The 19,167-nt window shown below is 39.2% G+C and overlaps 1 protein-coding gene across 5 annotated transcripts in view; it reads left to right on the top strand.

Moving 5' to 3' along the window:
* The first annotated feature begins 5,651 nt into the window (after positions 1 to 5,651).
* The window catches only part of LOC143020424 (inhibitor of Bruton tyrosine kinase), a 48,011-nt gene continuing 34,495 nt past the window's right edge, over positions 5,652 to 19,167 (top strand). Inside the window, exons 1-10 of one of the 5 annotated variants that reach the window (XM_076176847.1) lie at positions 5,652 to 5,670; positions 8,395 to 8,460; positions 10,963 to 11,163; positions 11,429 to 11,512; positions 11,644 to 11,766; positions 11,909 to 12,058; positions 13,420 to 13,695; positions 13,821 to 15,370; positions 15,606 to 15,768; positions 16,524 to 16,840. In XM_076176847.1, the coding sequence (XP_076032962.1) occupies positions 11,047 to 11,163; positions 11,429 to 11,512; positions 11,644 to 11,766; positions 11,909 to 12,058; positions 13,420 to 13,695; positions 13,821 to 15,370; positions 15,606 to 15,768; positions 16,524 to 16,840 (2,780 nt within the window). In that variant the 5' untranslated portion in view covers positions 5,652 to 5,670; positions 8,395 to 8,460; positions 10,963 to 11,046. Of the gene's footprint in view, positions 5,671 to 5,819; positions 5,980 to 8,394; positions 8,461 to 10,935; positions 11,164 to 11,428; positions 11,513 to 11,643; positions 11,767 to 11,908; positions 12,059 to 13,419; positions 13,696 to 13,820; positions 15,371 to 15,605; positions 15,769 to 16,523; positions 16,841 to 19,167 lie in introns of those variants that run through there. The other 4 variants (XM_076176843.1, XM_076176865.1, XM_076176861.1 and 1 more) reach the window with 4 other exon arrangements.

Below are 19,167 nucleotides of genomic sequence, written 5' to 3' on the forward strand. Positions count from 1 at the left end.
TTCCTGTAGCACACTACCAGCTTTACACGGTCTACGGGGTAGGTAACTTGATTATTCCTGTCAATGATACTTCTCACACTCTTCTCTTCTTAGCGGTAAGCAGATGCATCTGTGAGTGATTCCTTCTTCATCAACAGCTTGTTGTCCCTCGTGCCATTTGTTTAGAACAGTACGGAGAACACGTTGGCAATCCTGATTCTAAACAAATGGCAATACAAGGACTACAAGGAGAGGTGCATCATTACGGCAACAAAAACATGCTATATTACAACTGGTAGTCCATAATTTGCATAAAAATAGATCATTTGTATGATGAAGAATATGATAAGTATCTATCCCAAAATCCTTAGACAATGGAAGAAGAAAAGGGTGTCAACCAGGATAAGAATTTCTCACGTGGGGAATTGGAGAAGGGAGATAGCTATAGTTGGGAGCTGAAATCTAGGAAGCTTCGGGAACAAGCCGGGACCGTGAACGCCCCTTCAATACGAACGCACAGCTTTGAAGAACCAGAGAAGTAATACTTCTCCGAGAGGGAGTGATGTAATTCGTATAACGTGAGAAAGGGGACGTAAGAAGTGAAAATATCTGTGTGAATTGCTCACGACGTGAAGTGCAGACCCTAATCTATTTTTGGGGCCTTAAACGGGCAGAACTCGCGTTACACAGAAGTTTTACATAAATTATTTGATTTTTTTTAAATTTTTGTAGAGAAAGTCCACAACAAAATTTTAGAGATAATTTCAACATTTATTACAATTCAGGGTGTCTCCACAGTAATCAAATACGGTATTGAAGTAACACAATCAATTATGTGGAAAAAATCCTACAAACACTTATTACTTTAGTAAACTGGCGACAGTTTTCAGACATAAAATAATATACTTGTACATGGTTGGAGACACCCGTCCTGCGCGCTCTAGTACCTAAAGCTGAAATAGAAAAGGTACCTCACATCGTAACACTCCTCTATCCATCCTAGTGATGTAGCGCTGGCTTGGTATAATCTCTTGATGGAGAAGCACGCTTAGAAGAACAGGATGCATTTGATAACCATGGATATTGTTAGTCATTGTCGGGAATGGTGGGACCCAAACTATGTCCCTCGTGGATTACCCCAGAATTCACGCGGGGTAACTTCATATATCTTGAACACGGTTCACAAATTGTGCAGTCTGTCCACGCATTATATGTACTTTAAGAGTCATTTAACATTGGCACACGGGCTCCACAACGTAGAATCACTGGAATGTGACTGGCAACTGGATCACTCCATCCGAGATGTGATTGGCGAGAAGGTCGAGTAGCTACTGCGTGACACCATGCTCGACACAGTACCGACAGAACATGATGTATTGTTTTTGGCGCGTGAATTTTCCAATTGTCACTTTGCTTGAGGAATGTATCATGATGCCGGGACAGGTGTTGGATACAATTTAAGGAGTCTTGTGGGATAGTTAATAGTATAAGGAAAGGGACAGATTATTCTAAATAACCAAATTTAAGCTAGCTATAAGAAGAAGTGGCAGGCGTGCAGGGGTATAGAATGACGTGGGTTCTCCAACGAATAATAAAGATGAAAACAAATGGTGATACATAGGCAACAATGTATTAATCAAAATACAAAAATGTAAAGACACAATAATAGTATAACATAGTGAATAAACTGAACCCAGTTAAGTTGAGACATTTGTATGAGTGGCTTGTGAAGACAAAACTTTAGGTGACGAGGTGAGATGATGTCCTGACTAAAGAATGAGAATGTGTACATTATTTTCACCTAATAGAGGAAATCGAGGATGCTTGGACTCAATAAGGCACTGTCACTCAATTGGCGCTAAACTCTCACAGCAAAATGCTGCGGGGAATTGGGACTCTAGTAACTTTAACTTGCTTAAGAAGAGAACAAAAATAAAAAAAAATAAAAAAATAATCATTGGATGCTTTAAGACTTCCAATGTCTTTACTGAGCGAAGGAAAAAGTAATAGCTGAAGGGCCACCTACCGGGGCCAAGGGCCGAAAAGAAGGGGGTGCTTTCTAGTCTGCATATAAAAGAGAGGCCGAAGCCTAAAAGAAAATGGGGAAAACACTAGGTAGTGTGTCGTAACACCGAAGTTGTGACAGTATCTACTTGTGACTGTGGAGCGCCCGCAGTTACGAAAAAAAAAGGTGTAGTTCTTCCATGTTCAATACCCAGTCTTCCTCTGAAGCCAGGGTCACGAGGACAAATTAAAAAATATCGCATATATGAAAATACGAAGAAATATATTTTCCATGAATTACTGAAATAGCATGAAAGTTGATGTAGCCCAAACTGAAACAAAAATGCATTTAAAGCTAGGAATGATAGATGGAAAATAAGAGTGTAGCACCTTGCCTGTATACTACAAGTAAATACTACAGCCCCCCACACTCGCCCCTTCCGAGAATGCTGTTTGCAAGCAAAGTTGTTGGGGGCAGCAGTGAAACAGGTTGTACGGTTCGTAGGTTTATTAATCAGTAGGTTATGCGTACAGAGGGGAGGCACGACATGTGCTCAAGGAGTCTAGAGCAGCATTTCTCAACCAGGGTTCCCCGGAACCCTAAGGTTTCGCAAAAGGTCCCTAAGGGTTCCGCGAGAACAAGTGAGATAAGCTAATGCACTTTTGATTTTTTATTTAATTTCATATATATGATATAATTAAACACGCATGACATATTCTTGGTTATTGGAATAACGTAATATAGACATCATCCTATCTAACCTATCATTACGATGAAAATAAAATGAGAAAGATATGGTATATGTATTGTTTTTGCGCAGGGATTCCTTGAGACATGCAATTTATTTTACAGGTTAAGCAAGGGTAAAAAGGTTGAGAAACGCTGGCCTAGAGAGTACCTGACGGCGTGAGCGAAGATGTTGCACGCCAAGCACACACATAAGAAAGGGGCCTCTGTTGGATGTATGATAGGGCTTTTATCCGGGGGCGTCGCTGTTGGTCAAAGCACGCCATTACATCATTGCACCCTATTGCATACTGTGCTAGTCTCCTATGCCAACTACACTATACCACAAATACAAAATCCAACACAAAGTATCTTTACTGATTTTATGGGATTAACTGGTGCTCGTGGCCCGCTTCCCGTGGGCAGCGGGTTCTCCTGCAAATAAATAAATAAATAAATAAATAAATAAATAAATAAATAAATAAATAAATAAATAAATAAATAAATAAATAAATAAATAAATAAATAAATAAATAAATAAATAAATAAATAAATGAATGAATGAATGAATGAATGAATGAATGAATAAATAAATAAATAAATAAATAAATAAAAGTAATAAGATACACCGGGAATCTACCATTCCATGTAGTTAACAGTCCCACCCTTGATACTTTTAGAAATAGGATAACCCATCACTACCTCTCTCTCCTCAATTCAAATCCCAGTCCTGACCTTAATTCTGATCCCACCATTCACCCATATCCTAACCCCATTCCCAGTCCGAATCCTATCCCAAACCCTTAATTCCTTTACCCATCGCCCGCAAATCATGCCGCTCGTGAGCGGTCTTATGCGGGTTTCAGCAAAGAAAATAGTTGTCGGGAATAAATCCCAACAGAGGCATTTTTTTAGAGTAAGTAAGCTATTATTACAAATTAATATAGAGATCTGTGGTTACGGCCTCAGTTAATTTAGTAAATTGATAGCTGCAGAATTAGGATTAAGATTGAAATACAGTCTTTTAGAATGCTTAGTACATGAAAGCATGCATAACAAATTATACAACTTTACCTTTTTCCACTTAGAGTGGCTTATCATTTTTGTTTATATATACGAGAACATTATATAAAGCATTATGTAAGGGACACGACGCCATAGGACTAGGCATGACTGACTACCCTCTCAAGGAATGTCGAGTTACCGATATATAATTTTTATGATTAATCTTTTTATTTACCACTTGGTGAATTCTCCGTCTTGAGTATTGGTTCTAGTGTATCACCCGTCTCTAATTCCTATGTATGGGCATTGTACATGTATCGTGCAACATTTTCACTTCAGTTAAAGTAAAGTTGTACCTCCCATAGACCTTTGGCAACGAGAGGTCAAAGGTCACTAGGCGTGATCGGCGCCAAGTGGGGCCCTTGTAAGGCAGTCCAAAAGATGACACAAATTGAAGAAGTGTTATTGATTCGTGACTGGGGAGTGATATAAAAATTTATCCCAGTCACAGACCTTATATAAAAGTAATAGTGTGACGTGCGAATGCGACTGAGCGTGTGCTAAACCAAAGTGTGGGGACGCGTCCTATGAGAGACCCAGTCTCCCCTCAAGGCATTTCTCCATCCTTCCCCCCCTACCCATTCTATCCTACATGCCACACCCGGAGTCGACGCACACATTCACCGCAGCCAGAGCAATCAATCAAATCAGCCATCCCGAGTCCACTGCTGAATAAAGGCCTCTTTCATAGCATTCCATGATTCACACGACCACGCCATCATCTGCCACGTCACTCCTGCAAACTTCTCAATCTCGTCTCTCCACCTTCTGTCTGGTCTCCCTCTTCCACGCTTCCCATCTCGCGGCGTCCACTCAGTAACACACTTGTTCCATTGCTCATCAGTCGTTCGCACTAACTTACCTGCCCAGAACAGACGAAGAAAATCACCAAGTGGCCCCAAGGCCACGGTAAGTTGGAATACGGTAGTTTAATGAAATATCTAAATAAACCTGAATGATTGAAATTATTACATATTCACATAGATACATGATGCTTTGTGATGCCATTGTACCTTTCAGGGTTCGATGGTTGCCTGCCGATCACAAGTATGTAGTTTTTCTGTTGCGAAACGTTGTTCACAGGAGTATACCGGAATTAACTCGGTGGGGCGGTCACCTAGTTTAAACTTACACCGTTAGCATTACGTGTTAAAAGGTATGGGAAATCTGTCGGAAGTTATGATATTCTTTACAGTTGTGGTGTACAGGAAGAGTCATAAGGTCTTTTATTTCCTTCTTATTATATCTATTGGTCCACGTATATTTCCAGTTTGTTTGATCCTAGGTTCTTCTGTTTCAGGAGATTACTTTTCTGTATGGAAAATGTGTTTTCCACACCCTTAAGATGTGTGTTTTTCTAATTTTCATAATCCTATGATAACCCCCTGTTCATGAAAAAAATCCACCCCAGTGAAATGATGCTATCTCCCGTCTTTCTCTTTGGTCCTTTAACAATGGAAATGCGAGTCGAGGAAAAAGAGACAACTCTGTTGAAGGATGTGTCGAGCGGTGACATGTGGTTATTTCATACCATGTCACACGTTGTATTGTTTGTGGCTTATTGGTTGCCGTCCTTTTGAACGGTGGGAGCTACAACTTCCCAACATAGGGTGCTTTATGGGAGCTAGGGTCCATGTACATGTGGTTGATTACGTTGTAAACTGGTAGTTCGTGTTCTATTCTATGAAAGTTACCGACTGCTACAGGTCCCTTCTATGTTAAACTATATGAGATGAATTGAAATGTATGGTGAAGGAATAACTGCATAATAACAATATAAGAAGTAAAAAAAGCATTGTCAATACTACAATCCCTCTTGATACCGCATATGATAGTTTATAATAATTTTTTTCACGAAGTTTTCGCTATGTTTTTATTCAACCTTGAGGAGTACGGTGTGTTGTGGAAGGATTTGTATTTGTATTGTTTACTATTGATAATAGTTGTCACTTGCCTATGTATACATGACAGGGTATATTATTGATGTGCAGTGCACATGGAAGTTTTGAAACTTGAACAAAGTTCACTATCAGTGGAAGTTAAGTGGAGATAAGATGGAAGGAATGCTTAGGATGGGTGAATGATTATCAGCTGTCATCTTCCACTTGTATACATAACAGATGTTGGATGAAGTCCACAGCTGAAATATATAAACGTGTATACAGTACAACATGAGTTACAAAATTTAAGTGCACAAGACATCTGTATGTATATAACCCATGTTATAAAGTGTTTAACAATGTTTATCATTTGATATATTGGGAATAGAATAGACAAAAGTTCAGAAAGGCTCAATCATGGTTCAGTCAGTGACTTAGTGAGAAATGAGACAATTACAAAAGCAAAATAGAAGGATTTAGGATTATTAGTCGTGGATAGTTATCTCTTGACAATGTTAAAAGATGATTGTGGATGAATTTATTTTATTTTCTATTTTCATTTTGCAATTGTATAGTCTATACTGTAGAGTTATAAAAATACTGTACAGAAATTGTAAGAATAGCACAAGAAAGCATACGAGTCTGGCTTTTGACACATTTCCATTGTGGTACCCTAAAAAAAAAAAAAAAAATCCATATATCTTTAAACAGTATAAAACATAGACCATAGTAATTTAAAGTGTATTTTGATAATTCCACATTCATAATTGGTCAATTGATGGGAGCCCTTAAAAAAGAATGTAAGTCTCTTAACCTCCCATGTATTTGAACTTAGGAAGTGTGACAAACATAGAAATGTGTTTTCCTAACATGGATGGGGCTGATACTTTGTCGAAACCGACCAAATCAGAGCAAAATCTGATGAAAAATCAATGAAACTGGCTAATGTATACCCTAAAAATATGTTTGAATTCTGAAACAACCAATTGTCTAATTGTGAATTTTACTCAGCTTTCCAAAAATGTGATCCTTTTTTGCCTGTCTTGGTTCATGAGATATTGACCAGTTTCATGATAGCCACCAAACCACACAAAACCTACAATCTTGAAAAATCCTCAGTATTGAAAATAGTCATGTTATAAAACGTTCAGGTGTATCTTAACTTAACTCAGCTGAACCTAACAAATAGAAAACTCTATGATCATGAGCTTTGCAAGCGATACAAAGGATTACAAAGAAGGAGCATATCAATAGGTCGAATGTGAAAAAATTATATTAATGATAAATCAATAGAAATTATAAATGATAATGAAATTAGATAAATAGGTAAAGTCAAATAACAAACAGGTAAATAGTAAATAAGAAATTGACAAATGAATGATAAATGATAAACAAATAAACAGGCAAATAGTAATAAATAGCATCAAATAAATGGCAGGTATTACAGCATCTTGCTTAGGTATTTATCTAAATGAATCTTAAATCTTCAAATTGAACCACATTGCACTGCCTATACAGGAAGTTTATTCCATTCATTAACTACATGGTTGGGAAAGTTGTATCTACTCACTTCCAAATTAAATCTATATCCTGACAGTTTGAGAACATTATTTCTTGTTGGATTCTCATTCAATGTGAAAATGCTGTCACTTGATGTCAATTCCCTTTAGAATCTTAAAGACCTGTATCAAGTTACCTCTGAGTCTACATTTTTTTGGGAAAACAGATTTATATGTTTTAGTCGATTTTTGTATGATTTATTTTTGATATTTGGAATCAGTTTTGTGGCTGGCCATTGTACTTTTTCCAATCTGTCAATGTCTTTAATAAGATTCGGTGACCACACAGAAACAACATATTCCAAATGTGGAGGAACTAACAATTTATATAGCTTGTTAATGAGAGATGGACTTTTGAAGTCAAAAGATCACAATCGGTCTTAGAATCCTATTTGCTTTCTCAGAAGCTGAAATACACTGCTTAAATGATTTGAGATTGTTGCTGATAATTATGCCAAGATCCTTTTCATTATCCACTTTTGTTAATGAATTTCCAAATAACATATAATCATATTTGATGTTATTTTTACCTATGTGTATAACCTTGCATTTACTTGTGTTAAATTTCATTAGCCTTTTTTGAGACCTTTGCTGTAGTTTAAAAAATTCTTGGTGGAATATTATGAAACTGGTAATTATTTCACAAAACATCATCAGATAAGTAATATCTGGTGTCACCATTAGAAAGAACAGGTCAAAATACATACACACAGGAAGTTTCAGCAAGTTATGACAATATTAAGTGAAAGGTTTTGGTGGGTTTTGCTGGTTTTGATAAAATGTCAGACCATGAATGAAGAGATGATTAAAAAAAAATCATAGTGTTTAATCTAGAAAAAAATATGTAGCAGTGGTGTGGTATCTATATAAAGGGTATAAACAAGATGGTAGGCTTCCCACCCATGGGAGAGAATACAAGAACCCACAGTGCTGATGCACCAGTCATAAATTTTTACAGTAAATTAGAATAACTAAAAACAACAGTATCCTTGACCCTATCTGGAGATGTAATCCCAAGGAACTGACATTCAGTCCTCGGCCTGGGACCAAGATTTATAGGAGGGTCCAGAGGCCATTGCCAGGTGCTGTGGGTCTGCAGGTTTCCAGTCAATTAAAATTTGAGGCAACAGTGATTGATATTGTATTATGTAATTAATTTTCATGTTTTATACTTTCCCAGGTAAAAGATTCATCATGGCTCAGTAAGGGGCAGAAGGCAAATTTCCCTTCCTTGGGGAGGAAACAGGTTAGCATCAACACTCATAACAATTGCTGAGCAAATTTACTTTTTAGAGAAATGTATATACATTGTGACGAATGTGGATAAGATGTAAAGGGAACACGGGCTGAGGAAAATACTTTTATTCCTGACCAGTTTCACCTGAGTGGCAAAACTAGTCAGGAATAAAAGTATTGCCCTCAGCCCGTGTTTCCTTTACCTCCTATCCACATTTTTAGAGAAAATTTGACAGAACCAAGATTGTTATTATCATCATCATTATTATTATTATGATTATTATTATTTATTATATATATATATATATATATATATATGTATACACACATACATACAGAGAAAGAAATAAGAGACCAAATAGAAAACCTAGATGTTAGGAAATCACATGGACTGAATGGAATTGGAAATTGGATACTGAAAGAGTGTATTGACGAACTGACAGACAAATTATACAAGATAATAGACTTTTCACTCAAAGAAGGAAAGGTACTGCAAAATTGCAACGATGCAAACATAGTACCAATATATAAAGGAGGAAACAAAGAAGATCCTATAAACTTCAGACCAGTATCCTTTACAAGCACAGTAGCAAAAATATGCGAAAAAGTTATCAGAAACAAATGGACCAAACACTTGGAAGAAAATTAAATAGTAAACCCTAAACAATTTGGCTTTAGAAGTGGAAGATCGTGTGCCACAAACTTAATATGCTTTTACTCGAGATTAATTGAGATAATACAAGAAAGAGATGGCTGGGCAGATTGTGCCTATTGGACTTGCAGAAAGCATTTGACAAAGTACCACATAAAAAATTAATAAGAAAAATTGAAATAATAGGAGGAATACAAGGTAAGCTACTGGAATGGATGAAGGATTTCTTAAATGGGAGAAAAATGAGAGTGGTACTTAGAGACAAAAATTCGAACTGGGAAGATGTGAAGAGTGGCTTCCTGCAAGGCTCTGCATTGGCTCCTTTAATGTTTGCCATATAGATAAATGATATGGATGAGGGAGTGAATTGTTACATGAACTTCTTTGCTGATGATGCCAAATTACTCAAGAGAGTAAGCACAGAAGAAGATTGCAGATCACTACAAGAAGACCTGGACAAAATATGGGAATGGAGTCAGAGATGTGAAATGAACTTCAACATTAAGAAATATAGCATAATGGAATTTGGAAAAAGCAGAAATAGAATATCGGGTCAATATAGAATTGGAAACAAGGAAATCAAAAAAGTCAATTCAGAAAGGAACCAGGGAGTGATCATCTCAAGTGACTTGACACCTGATTAACATGTCAATGAATTATTTGGAGAGACTTTTAACATGTTAAGATCAATGAAAGTGGCCTTCAACTACATGGATGAAGAAATGGTAAAGAAAATAGTGGTTACGCTAATAAGACCTAAACTAAAGTATGCTGCAACACTGTGGGCACCTAGCACAAAGAAGAATATAAGAAAATTAGAAAGAATCCAAAGAACAGCAACAAAAATGGCACCCACACTATCAAATTTGACATACTAACAAAGATTGGAGAAATTATATCTATCAACACTGGGACAAAGAAGAGAAAGAGGTGATTTGTTGACCATTTACAGAATTATGAAAGGGATGGAAATTCTCAATAGAGACGACTTATTAAAATGGGACAGAAGAGAAACAAGAGGACACGAAAAGAAGCTAAAGAAGGACAGTTACAGAAGAGACCTGAAAAAGAATAGCTTCCCACATAGAGTGATTGATGTTTGGAACAACTTAATGGAGAAACAGCGAGTGCCAAAACTATACACGATTTTAAGAATAAACTGGATGCGAAGAGATAAGAAAATGGGTCACTATGGCTCATCCCGTAAAATACAACTAGGTAAATACACATATACCATTGGCTTTTTCACCCTTACAAGGGAGGTAGCCAAAGTCAAAGACATAAATCCATTCCCACCCATTTCATCCCCACATACTCCACTCCCATTCACCACCCCTCCCTCCCTCTTCTTGGCTCCTCCTAGATGATGGGTCATCCCTGCATCTTGCCCACTGTCCTGGGTCAGATGCAATGTAGCAAGACACAGCACATCCACAGCAAGGCTGCTTCATTTAATCGGAGACCCCCATCTCTGTCCCCTCATGCAGAAAAAGAGAAGATAGGGAGAAAACCCTTTGGGCTGCTTCAAAATATCATTCACACATACTTCCACCCCCCCAGCTCCCACCCACTCCATTCCATGCATCATAGCATCATCCATACACAACCATTCTCCACTCACCCTTATCTTCTGTCTTTTCCCTTCCTTCCACAACAGACATTCCCCTCTTTCCCAATGCTCCTTTTACCCCATCCATCCATCTCATCCTTGGTCACCCCCTTATGTTCATTACCTTCACTTTTACCTTCTGAAGTAGAGATTTATGACATAAAGTCTATTTATAGAGTAATGTTTGTATTATATTTACACTGAAGACCTTTCTCTCTGCATAGTAAAAGTGAAATTATTACTTCAATCAGCCCACAAGAGTGGAGCAGCCATCAAGATGATGTAACCCTCAAAAGACTTCTTGGTTTAGTTTGTAAGAATTCTGCAGAATCATTATGAACTACCAGCAAGTGCCAGAGTGTATGCCTGGCTGCCGATCAAGGAAGCATGCTTCTCTTGTTCAGGCAGCTATTGTGCGTGGAACTGCTGAAGAAGCCCTGGCATATATGAAGGTGTGTATCTTAGTGATGTATATCAGTTGTCTTGTTTGCATGTTGTGCTTGGTCTAGGAGAGTAGGATTCTGTATCAATGAATAGGTTTTGTTAAAAGACTTGAGTATCACTTGAAAAGGAATAATTGATATATATATTTTGAACAGATTGAGTACTGATCCTTTCAGTCATTTGCAATGATATATACTATACAAGCTTAAAGCTAGATTAGAAAATAATTTATTCATTTATCAAATTTCTTCTCACATAAAGTTGATTTTTCAGTTGATTTGTCACAGAAGCTACCATGTTGTTGACGAGGCTGGAAGAAGTGCTTTGCACATGGCTGCTTCCTGTGGGAAATCCAAGGTAACCATGAGTTTGGTCTTTTTTCCATGCTATAATTGGATTTTTCATGTAATCATAACAGCGAAGACTTGTAGTGTCATTAAATTGCTTCATGTAGTGACATCAACCTTACATCCCTCTTACTCTCATAGGTTGTAAAGTGGTTGCTGGCCAAAGGTGTTTTACCTACTCAGAGAGATTGGGAATCTGGGTACACTTCAGTGCACCGATCTATATTTTATGGAAATCTAGACATTGCTACAGTACTTTGTGCTGTAAGTACAGCATGTTTCTAATAATGCTCATAAGAATTGATATCATGACTTCATTTGTTCATTACATAGCCCTGTTTAAATGTATATAATAGTATTGATCTCTATGATAATTACCATTGAAATAGCCTTATTTGTTTTGTAGGCAGGAGGAAGCTTGACGAGTGTAGATCACGATGGATTGACTCCCCTTGACCATCTTATCCGGGATAGGCCTGCTTACATTGAATATCAGCCAACCCTTCCTAGTGAGGTGTACTCTTGGGGAACTAACTCCAACTTTACATTAGGACAGGTATACTGTCACATATCATATATCATTCTTTCATTATTAATATAGAGAAAGGAAGAGATGTTTGAGATGAAATTTCTGGGAAGTATGGTAGAGGATACAAGGCTGGATAGAGTGAGAAATGAGGAGTTGAGGAGGAGAGTGGAGGGTGTGGAAAAGGAGTTAGGAGATAGGGTTGATGAAAGAGTATTGGGATGGTTCAGACACATGGAAAGAATGAGTGAAGAAAGATTAGTAAAAGAAGTGTGGAAGGCAGAGGTGGAATGAGGGGGCAACCAAGGATGAGATGGATGGATGGGGTAAAAGGGGTGTTGGGAAAGAGGGGAATGTCTGTTGAGGAAAGGAGGAAACAAGACAGGGGTGAATGGAGAATGGTTGTGTATGGATGATGCTATGATGCATGGAATGGAGTGGGTGGGAGATGGGGTGTTATGAAGTATGTGTGAATGATACTCTGACACAGCCCAAAGGGATTTCTCCCCATCTTCTCTTTTTCTGTGTAAGGGGACAGAGAGGGGTGGTTGCCAATTAAATGAAGCAGCCTTGCTGTGGATATGCTGTGTCTTGTTGCATTGCTTCTGACCCAAGGCAGTGTGCAAGATGCAGGGATGACCCATCATCCAGGAAGAGACCAGAAAAGAGGAAGGAGGGGTGATGAATGGGAGTAGAGTATGTGGGGATGAAATGGGTGGGAGTGGATTTATGCCTTTGACATTGGTTACCTCCCTTGTAAGGGTGTATATATTAATATAGAGGTACTTTTTAAGAAGATAGATGGATGGGGTGAAGGGGGCTTTGGGGAAGAGGGGAATGTCTGTTGAGGAAGGACGGGAGAGGACAGAAGACGGGTGAACGGAGAATGGTTGTATATGGATGATGTTGTGATGCTTGAGGTGGAATGGGCAGGGAGATGTGGGGTGAGGTAGTATGTGTGAGCAAAATTTGACGCAGCCTGAAGGGATTTCTCCCCGTCTTCTCCTTTTATGCATGGGGGGACGGAGAGGGGGGTCGCCGATTTAATGAAGCGGCCTTGCTGTGGATGTGCTGTGTCTTGCGACACTGCTTCTAACCCAGGGCAGTGGACAAGGTGCAGGGATGACCTGTCATCCAGGAGGTGCTAAGATAAGAGGGAGGGTGGAGGGGTGTGGAGTGTATTCAGGGATGGAATGGGTGGGAATGATTTTATGCCTTTTCCTTTTTGGCTACCTCCCTTGTAAGGGGGAAAAAGCCTTGGTATATGTATGTATGTATGTATGTACTTTTTAAGAATATCTTCAAGTTATTTTAGATGTGATCATCTTTGGAAGGGACCAATTCAGGGTAGTTCATAAGCTTAGATGATTGCTTATGTTTCCTTCCTTTAGGCTAGCCAGCAAGCACGGGACATGCCAGGTTTAGTAGATTTCCCTATGAAGAAGACAGACACCATCCGCAGCTTTTCTATGAGCAAGTTCCACAGCATTTTCTTGAGTTTGAGTGGTCATGTCTATGTGTGTGGCCATGGACATGGAGGAAGACTGGGTATTGACACAGAAGCGCCAGTCATCTCACCTCGCCTTGTCAAGGCTTTGGTTCAAACTTGTGTTACAATGGTTGCTGCAGCAGTGGACCATTCCCTCTTTTTAGTGGATTCTGGCCAGGTAGATAGAATATTGAATTGTAGTAATTTTCACATAATCTTGGAATTGAGATGTAATATGTAATTATTTATGCCCATAACATATATATTGCCATGTAATGCACTAAACATACCTCTTAATTTAAGGTTTGGAGTTGTGGAACAAACACATATCATCAACTTGGACACAACCCACCACCAGAAGTAGTCACAACACCAAGATGCCTTGCATGGTTCAAGACCCATAAAGATGAATGTATTGTTGGTATTGGCACGGCTCGCTACCATTCAGTCATGTGGACTAGAAGGATCTTGTATTCTTTTGGTTTAAATGCTGGACAGCTTGGCCACCACCGAGCAGCCAATGAAAGAACAGTTGTATCTCCGAGAGCTGTTACTTCCATAGTCTTGAAAGAAGGAGGGGAAATTCTATGTACTGGTGTGTGTGATGCTGCCACTGTCATTGTAACCTCATTGGGTGATATTTATGTACTCCACCAGTATCAGACAAGGAAGGTTGCATCCAAGATGCAGGGGGTGGTCAAAGTGGCTTGTGAAGGTGGACACCTAGATACTAGGGTGGATGTAAATGGCATCAGAGAGAAAGGAGGCAGTGAGTTGAAAATTCTTGTGCTCCTTAGTAGTGGGTTTCTGTTTTTGTGGAGTGAACAGTTCCCCTACTTGAGGCAGTGCTTCTTTAATCTAAACAGGGAAATTCTGATCAAGGATTTTTCTCTGAATCATAGGAACATTGGTTTTGTCAGTGACAGAGGAGAAGCTTTCATTGGATATATCCTTCCTCAGAAACAAAGAAAAAGTTCACAAAAAACAAATACCCTGTCAAAAATAACAAGTGGACTTCTTGTAGACTTTAGTGATCATAACATGTGCCATACAATAAAATTAAATCGTTTGAATGCTTTGCACCGTGCAGTTGCCATTGCTTCTGAACCTGAGGGGTGTAACTTCATATGTCTTCAAAATGATCCAAAATGCTTTCTTCCTGAATCTGTTAAACCAAAAGTGACTCCATCACAATTGGAGGCAGATTATGCATTGTTGTTGGAAGAGACCTCTTTGTTAGATTTTATTCATGATGTCATCCTGGATGTTGGTAAAAGACATTTCCCGGTGCATTCTTACATTATTGCAATGCATAGTGATCAGCTGAGGAAGGATTTGATGGCTCAAAGTATAGAAAAGAATACTGAAGGCATTGAAGAACCACATTTTTACCTGGGTTGCGATAGTCCAGAGAGTAAGTACATCATTAAGTTGCCAAATACTTCCCCAGAAATTTTCCAAGAAATATTGTGTTATATGTACAAAGGTACATGCCAGTTTCTTGCTCCTGGGCCTTTGTCCCCAAATTTACGTGCTGAAGAATCCAGACTCTCTGCTGGTAATGAAAACTGTGCTCCTTGTGTTGACAATACTATTCTAAATGATCTGGTTGACACTCAAGGCCAGTCAGCATATTCTGTTTACAAAGAAGAGGAAAAAGTTGTGAAACGTTTAAATAAAAAAAAGAAAAAGGCAAAGAAAGGGAAAGTGCCTGAAACTACTGAAGAGAAGGACCTTGTCAGGAGGGCAGAGACAGTGGCATTAAGTCTTGGAATGAGTTCCTTGGCAAAACAGCTAGCAAACTACAAAGTGCAGGATGGCTGTGTACTAGTTAAGAATGCCAGTGTTGTCAGGTATGTAATGTCAGTTGGAGTAGATTTTAGGAAGCTATGTTATCAGTCTTACAGTAAATTTTAAAAAGTCACCTGAAACTTTTTAGTCTGATTGTGGGAGGTAATTAGATGTCATCTATGTGGGTATAAGAGGCATCTCAGTATCAGAAACTTGGACTAATGGATCAAAATGGTATATGGAAGTGTACATATCAAATACAAATGCCTCTTAGTAACCTTCATGTTATAATTCCAGACCAGACATGGTGAATTTTATGCAGTATAAGAGAAATCATCTGACAGACTTGTGGGATGTTATGATAGAGACTGAGGATGGAGAAATGGTAGGAGCCCACAAATGCATTCTTGCAGCACGACTGGAGTACTTCCGCATCATGTTTGGTGCTGGTTGGAATGAGGTGAGGTAGAAAAATAAGGTTTCACTGTTACAAGAATTTATATCAAAAATGCCTTGTAAATATCACCCTTTGCTATATCCTTTCTCTCAGTATTTCTGTCTGAATCTCTTTCTCTCTCTCTCTCTCTCTCTCCTCTCTTTCTTTCCTCTCCTCTCTTTCTTTCTCTCCTCTCCTCTCTTTCTCTCTCTCATCTCTTTCTCTCCCTCTCCTCTCTTTCTACTCCCCTCTCTTTCTACTCCCCTCTCTTTCTCCTCCCCTCTCTCTCTTTCTCTCTCTCTCATCTCCTCTCTTCTCTTCTCTTCTCTTTCTCTCTCCTCTCTCCCTGTCTTTCTCTCTCTCCCTCTCCATTCTCTCCCTCTCCTCTCTCTCCCTCTCCTTTTCTCTCTCTCCCTCTCTTTCTCTCTTTCCCTCTCCCTCTCTCTTTCTCTCTCTTCCCTTGCCTTTCTCTCTTTCCCTCTCCTTCTCTCTCTCCCTCTCTTCTCCCTCTCTCTCCCTCTCTTTCTCTCTCTTCTTCTCTTTCTCTCCCTCTCTCTTTCTCCCTCTTTCTCTCTCTCATCTCTTTCTCTTTCTCCCTCCCTCTTGCTCCCTCCCTCTCTTTCTCTCTTTTTTCAGGTGTCCAGTTAGTGAAATCCAAAATATCTATTGTCACCTTATGCACCAATATATACAATGGTGAACTTTTGTAAATTTTCAGTATACAAGGATTAAGCATCCTTACAGTGTCTTATAATAATTCTGTGATTTGACCATTTCAGACAAGTTCCAGTAGTGAACTGACTATGCCTATCCACTCTTCAGTTCTGACTGTCATCCTGGACTACTTGTATGAGGATGATGCCACAAAACTTCAAAGCTCTTCAGATGTGGAATTTGTGTGCAATGTATTAGCATTGGCCAATCAGCTTCTGATAATGCGTTTGAAGACTACATGTGAATTCATCTTGACTAATCTTCTCACCCTAAAGAATGTTGTGGAGATCTTAGAGTTTGCTTCTATCCATAATGCAACACAGTTGAAGGTGGCATGTATGGAGATGATAGCCCAGAATTTACCAAGTCTTTTAGAAATTGGGTAAGGGTTTCTTCCAATATGAAATACATTGCTTTCTATATCCTTAGCTAATATTAGAAATCCACACTCCTTCCTCTTTTGAATATATTTTTAGTCTTGTGTAATGGAGGAGTGCCTGTATAGTTCCACTTTACAAGGGAAAAGGGGACAAGTGTGAGTGTAGTAGTTTCAGAGGGATCAGCTTGTTGAGTGTAGTTGGAAAGGCTTATGGGAGGGTCTTGATTGAGAGGATTAGGAGAGGAACAGAGGGAGTAATTGGTGAGGAACAGTGTGGTTTTAGGACAGGTAGGGGTTGTGTAGATCAGATTTTTGTGGTAAGACAGATATGTGAGAAAGGTATAGGAAAAAGTAAGGATGTATTTTGGGCTTTTATGGATCTGGAAAAGGCTTATGACAAGGTTGACAGGAAGGCACTGTGGGAGGTACTGCAGATATATAGTATAGGAGGAAAGCTGTTAAGAGCAGTCAAGAGTTTTTATGAGAGTAGTAGAGCTTGTGTACGGATTAGAAATGGAGAGAGTGAATGGTTTGAGGTAAAGGTGGGAATTCATCAAGGATGTGTTATGTCGCCCTGGCTGTTCAATCTATACATGAATGGGGTGGTGTGAGAGGTGAATGCAAGGGTAGTCGGTCAGGGGTTGGAGATGGTTAAAGATAATGGAGAAAAGTGGGAAATAAGCCAGTTGTTGTTTGCTGACGACACTGCGCTTGTAGCAGGATCAGAGGAGGGATTGAGGAAGTTAGTGAGAGAATTTGAGAAGGTGTGTGAAAGAAGGAAGCTAAAGATAAATGTGGGCAAAAGGTGATGAGATGTTCAAGGGGAGAGAGTGACAGCAGGTTGGAAGTGAGCATTAAGGGTGAGAGACTGGAGGAAGTGGATAGTTTCAGATACTTGGGTGCGAATGTGGCAGGAAAGGGAGGAGTACTTGGGTGCGAATGTGGCAGGAAAGGGAGGAGTGGGGGTGGAGGTAGAATGTAGATTGAAAGAAGTGAGTAAATGCCTTGGTGGATTAAAAAGTGTAATGAGAAATAGACATCTGGGAATGGATGCTAAAAGGAGGTTATATGAAGGAGTGATTGTGCCAACAGCAATGTATGGGGCAGAAACATGGAACATAAGAGAGGAAGAGAGAAGGAGTTTGAATGTGTTTGAGATGAAATGTCTGAGAAGTATGATATGGGTTACTAGGCTAGATAGAGTGAGAAATGAGGAGGTGAGGAGGAGAACAGGGGTGGAAAGAGAGCTGGGAGATAGGGTTGATGAAAGAGTATTAGGATGGTTTGGACACATGGAAAGAATGAGTGAAGAAAGATTAGTAAAAGAGGTGTGGAAGGAGTGAATATAAGGGGGCGTCCTAGGATAAGTTGGATGGATGGGGTGAAAGGGGCATTACAAAAGAGAGGAATGTCTGTTGAGGAAGGACGGGAGAGGACAGAAGATAGGGGTGAATGGAGAAGGGATTTCTCCCCGTCTTCTCCTTTTCTGCATGAGGGGACAGAGAGGGGGGTCGCCCAATTTATGAAGCGGCCTTGCTGTGGATGTGCTGTGTCTTGCGACACTGCTTCTGACCCGGGGCAGTGGACAGGATGCAGGTATGACCTGTCATCCAAGAGGTGCAAAGATGAGAGGGAGGAAGGAGGGTGGAGGGGAGTGGAATATGTAGGGAATGGAATGGGTGGGAGTGGTTTCTATCCTTTTTGGCTACCACCCCATGTAAGGGGGAAAAAAGCCTTTGGTATATGTATGTATGTATGTACTTTCTTTACTTCCTTTGTTTTGATTTTATTTTGTCCTGATATATATACATATATATTTTTTACTATTTACCAATTCCATCATATTACGATTCTTGATGTTGAAGTCTTACTTCCCACTTCTGACTCCATTTCCAAACTTTGTTCAGGTCTCTCTGCACTGATTCACAATCCGTTTCAGTATTCACTTTTCTCAGCATTTTAGTGTTGTCTACAAAGAAGCTCATCCATGTCATTCACATAAATAGCAACCATTATTGGAGCCAATACTGATCCCTATGGAACTCCACTAATCACCTCCTTCCAAGCTGAACACTTTTCTCTGAACACTACCCTCATTTTCCTTCCATGCAAAAAATCCTCCATCTAATTTAGTAGTTTACCTTGTATCCCTCCTATGTTTTCCCCTTTTTTTTTTAGTAATTTTTATGTGTGGCACTTTGTCAAAGGCTTTTTGTAAGTCTAGGAAAGCACAATCAGCCCATCCATCTCTTTCTTGTATTATATCTATTAGTATTGAGTAGAAACAGATTAAGTTTGTGGCACATGATCTTCTCTGTCTGAATCCAAAT

This window comes from Oratosquilla oratoria, chromosome 3 (genome assembly GCF_046742065.1).
Source record: "Oratosquilla oratoria isolate Oo_2021 chromosome 3, ASM4674206v1, whole genome shotgun sequence".
NCBI lineage: Eukaryota > Metazoa > Arthropoda > Malacostraca > Stomatopoda > Squillidae > Oratosquilla > Oratosquilla oratoria.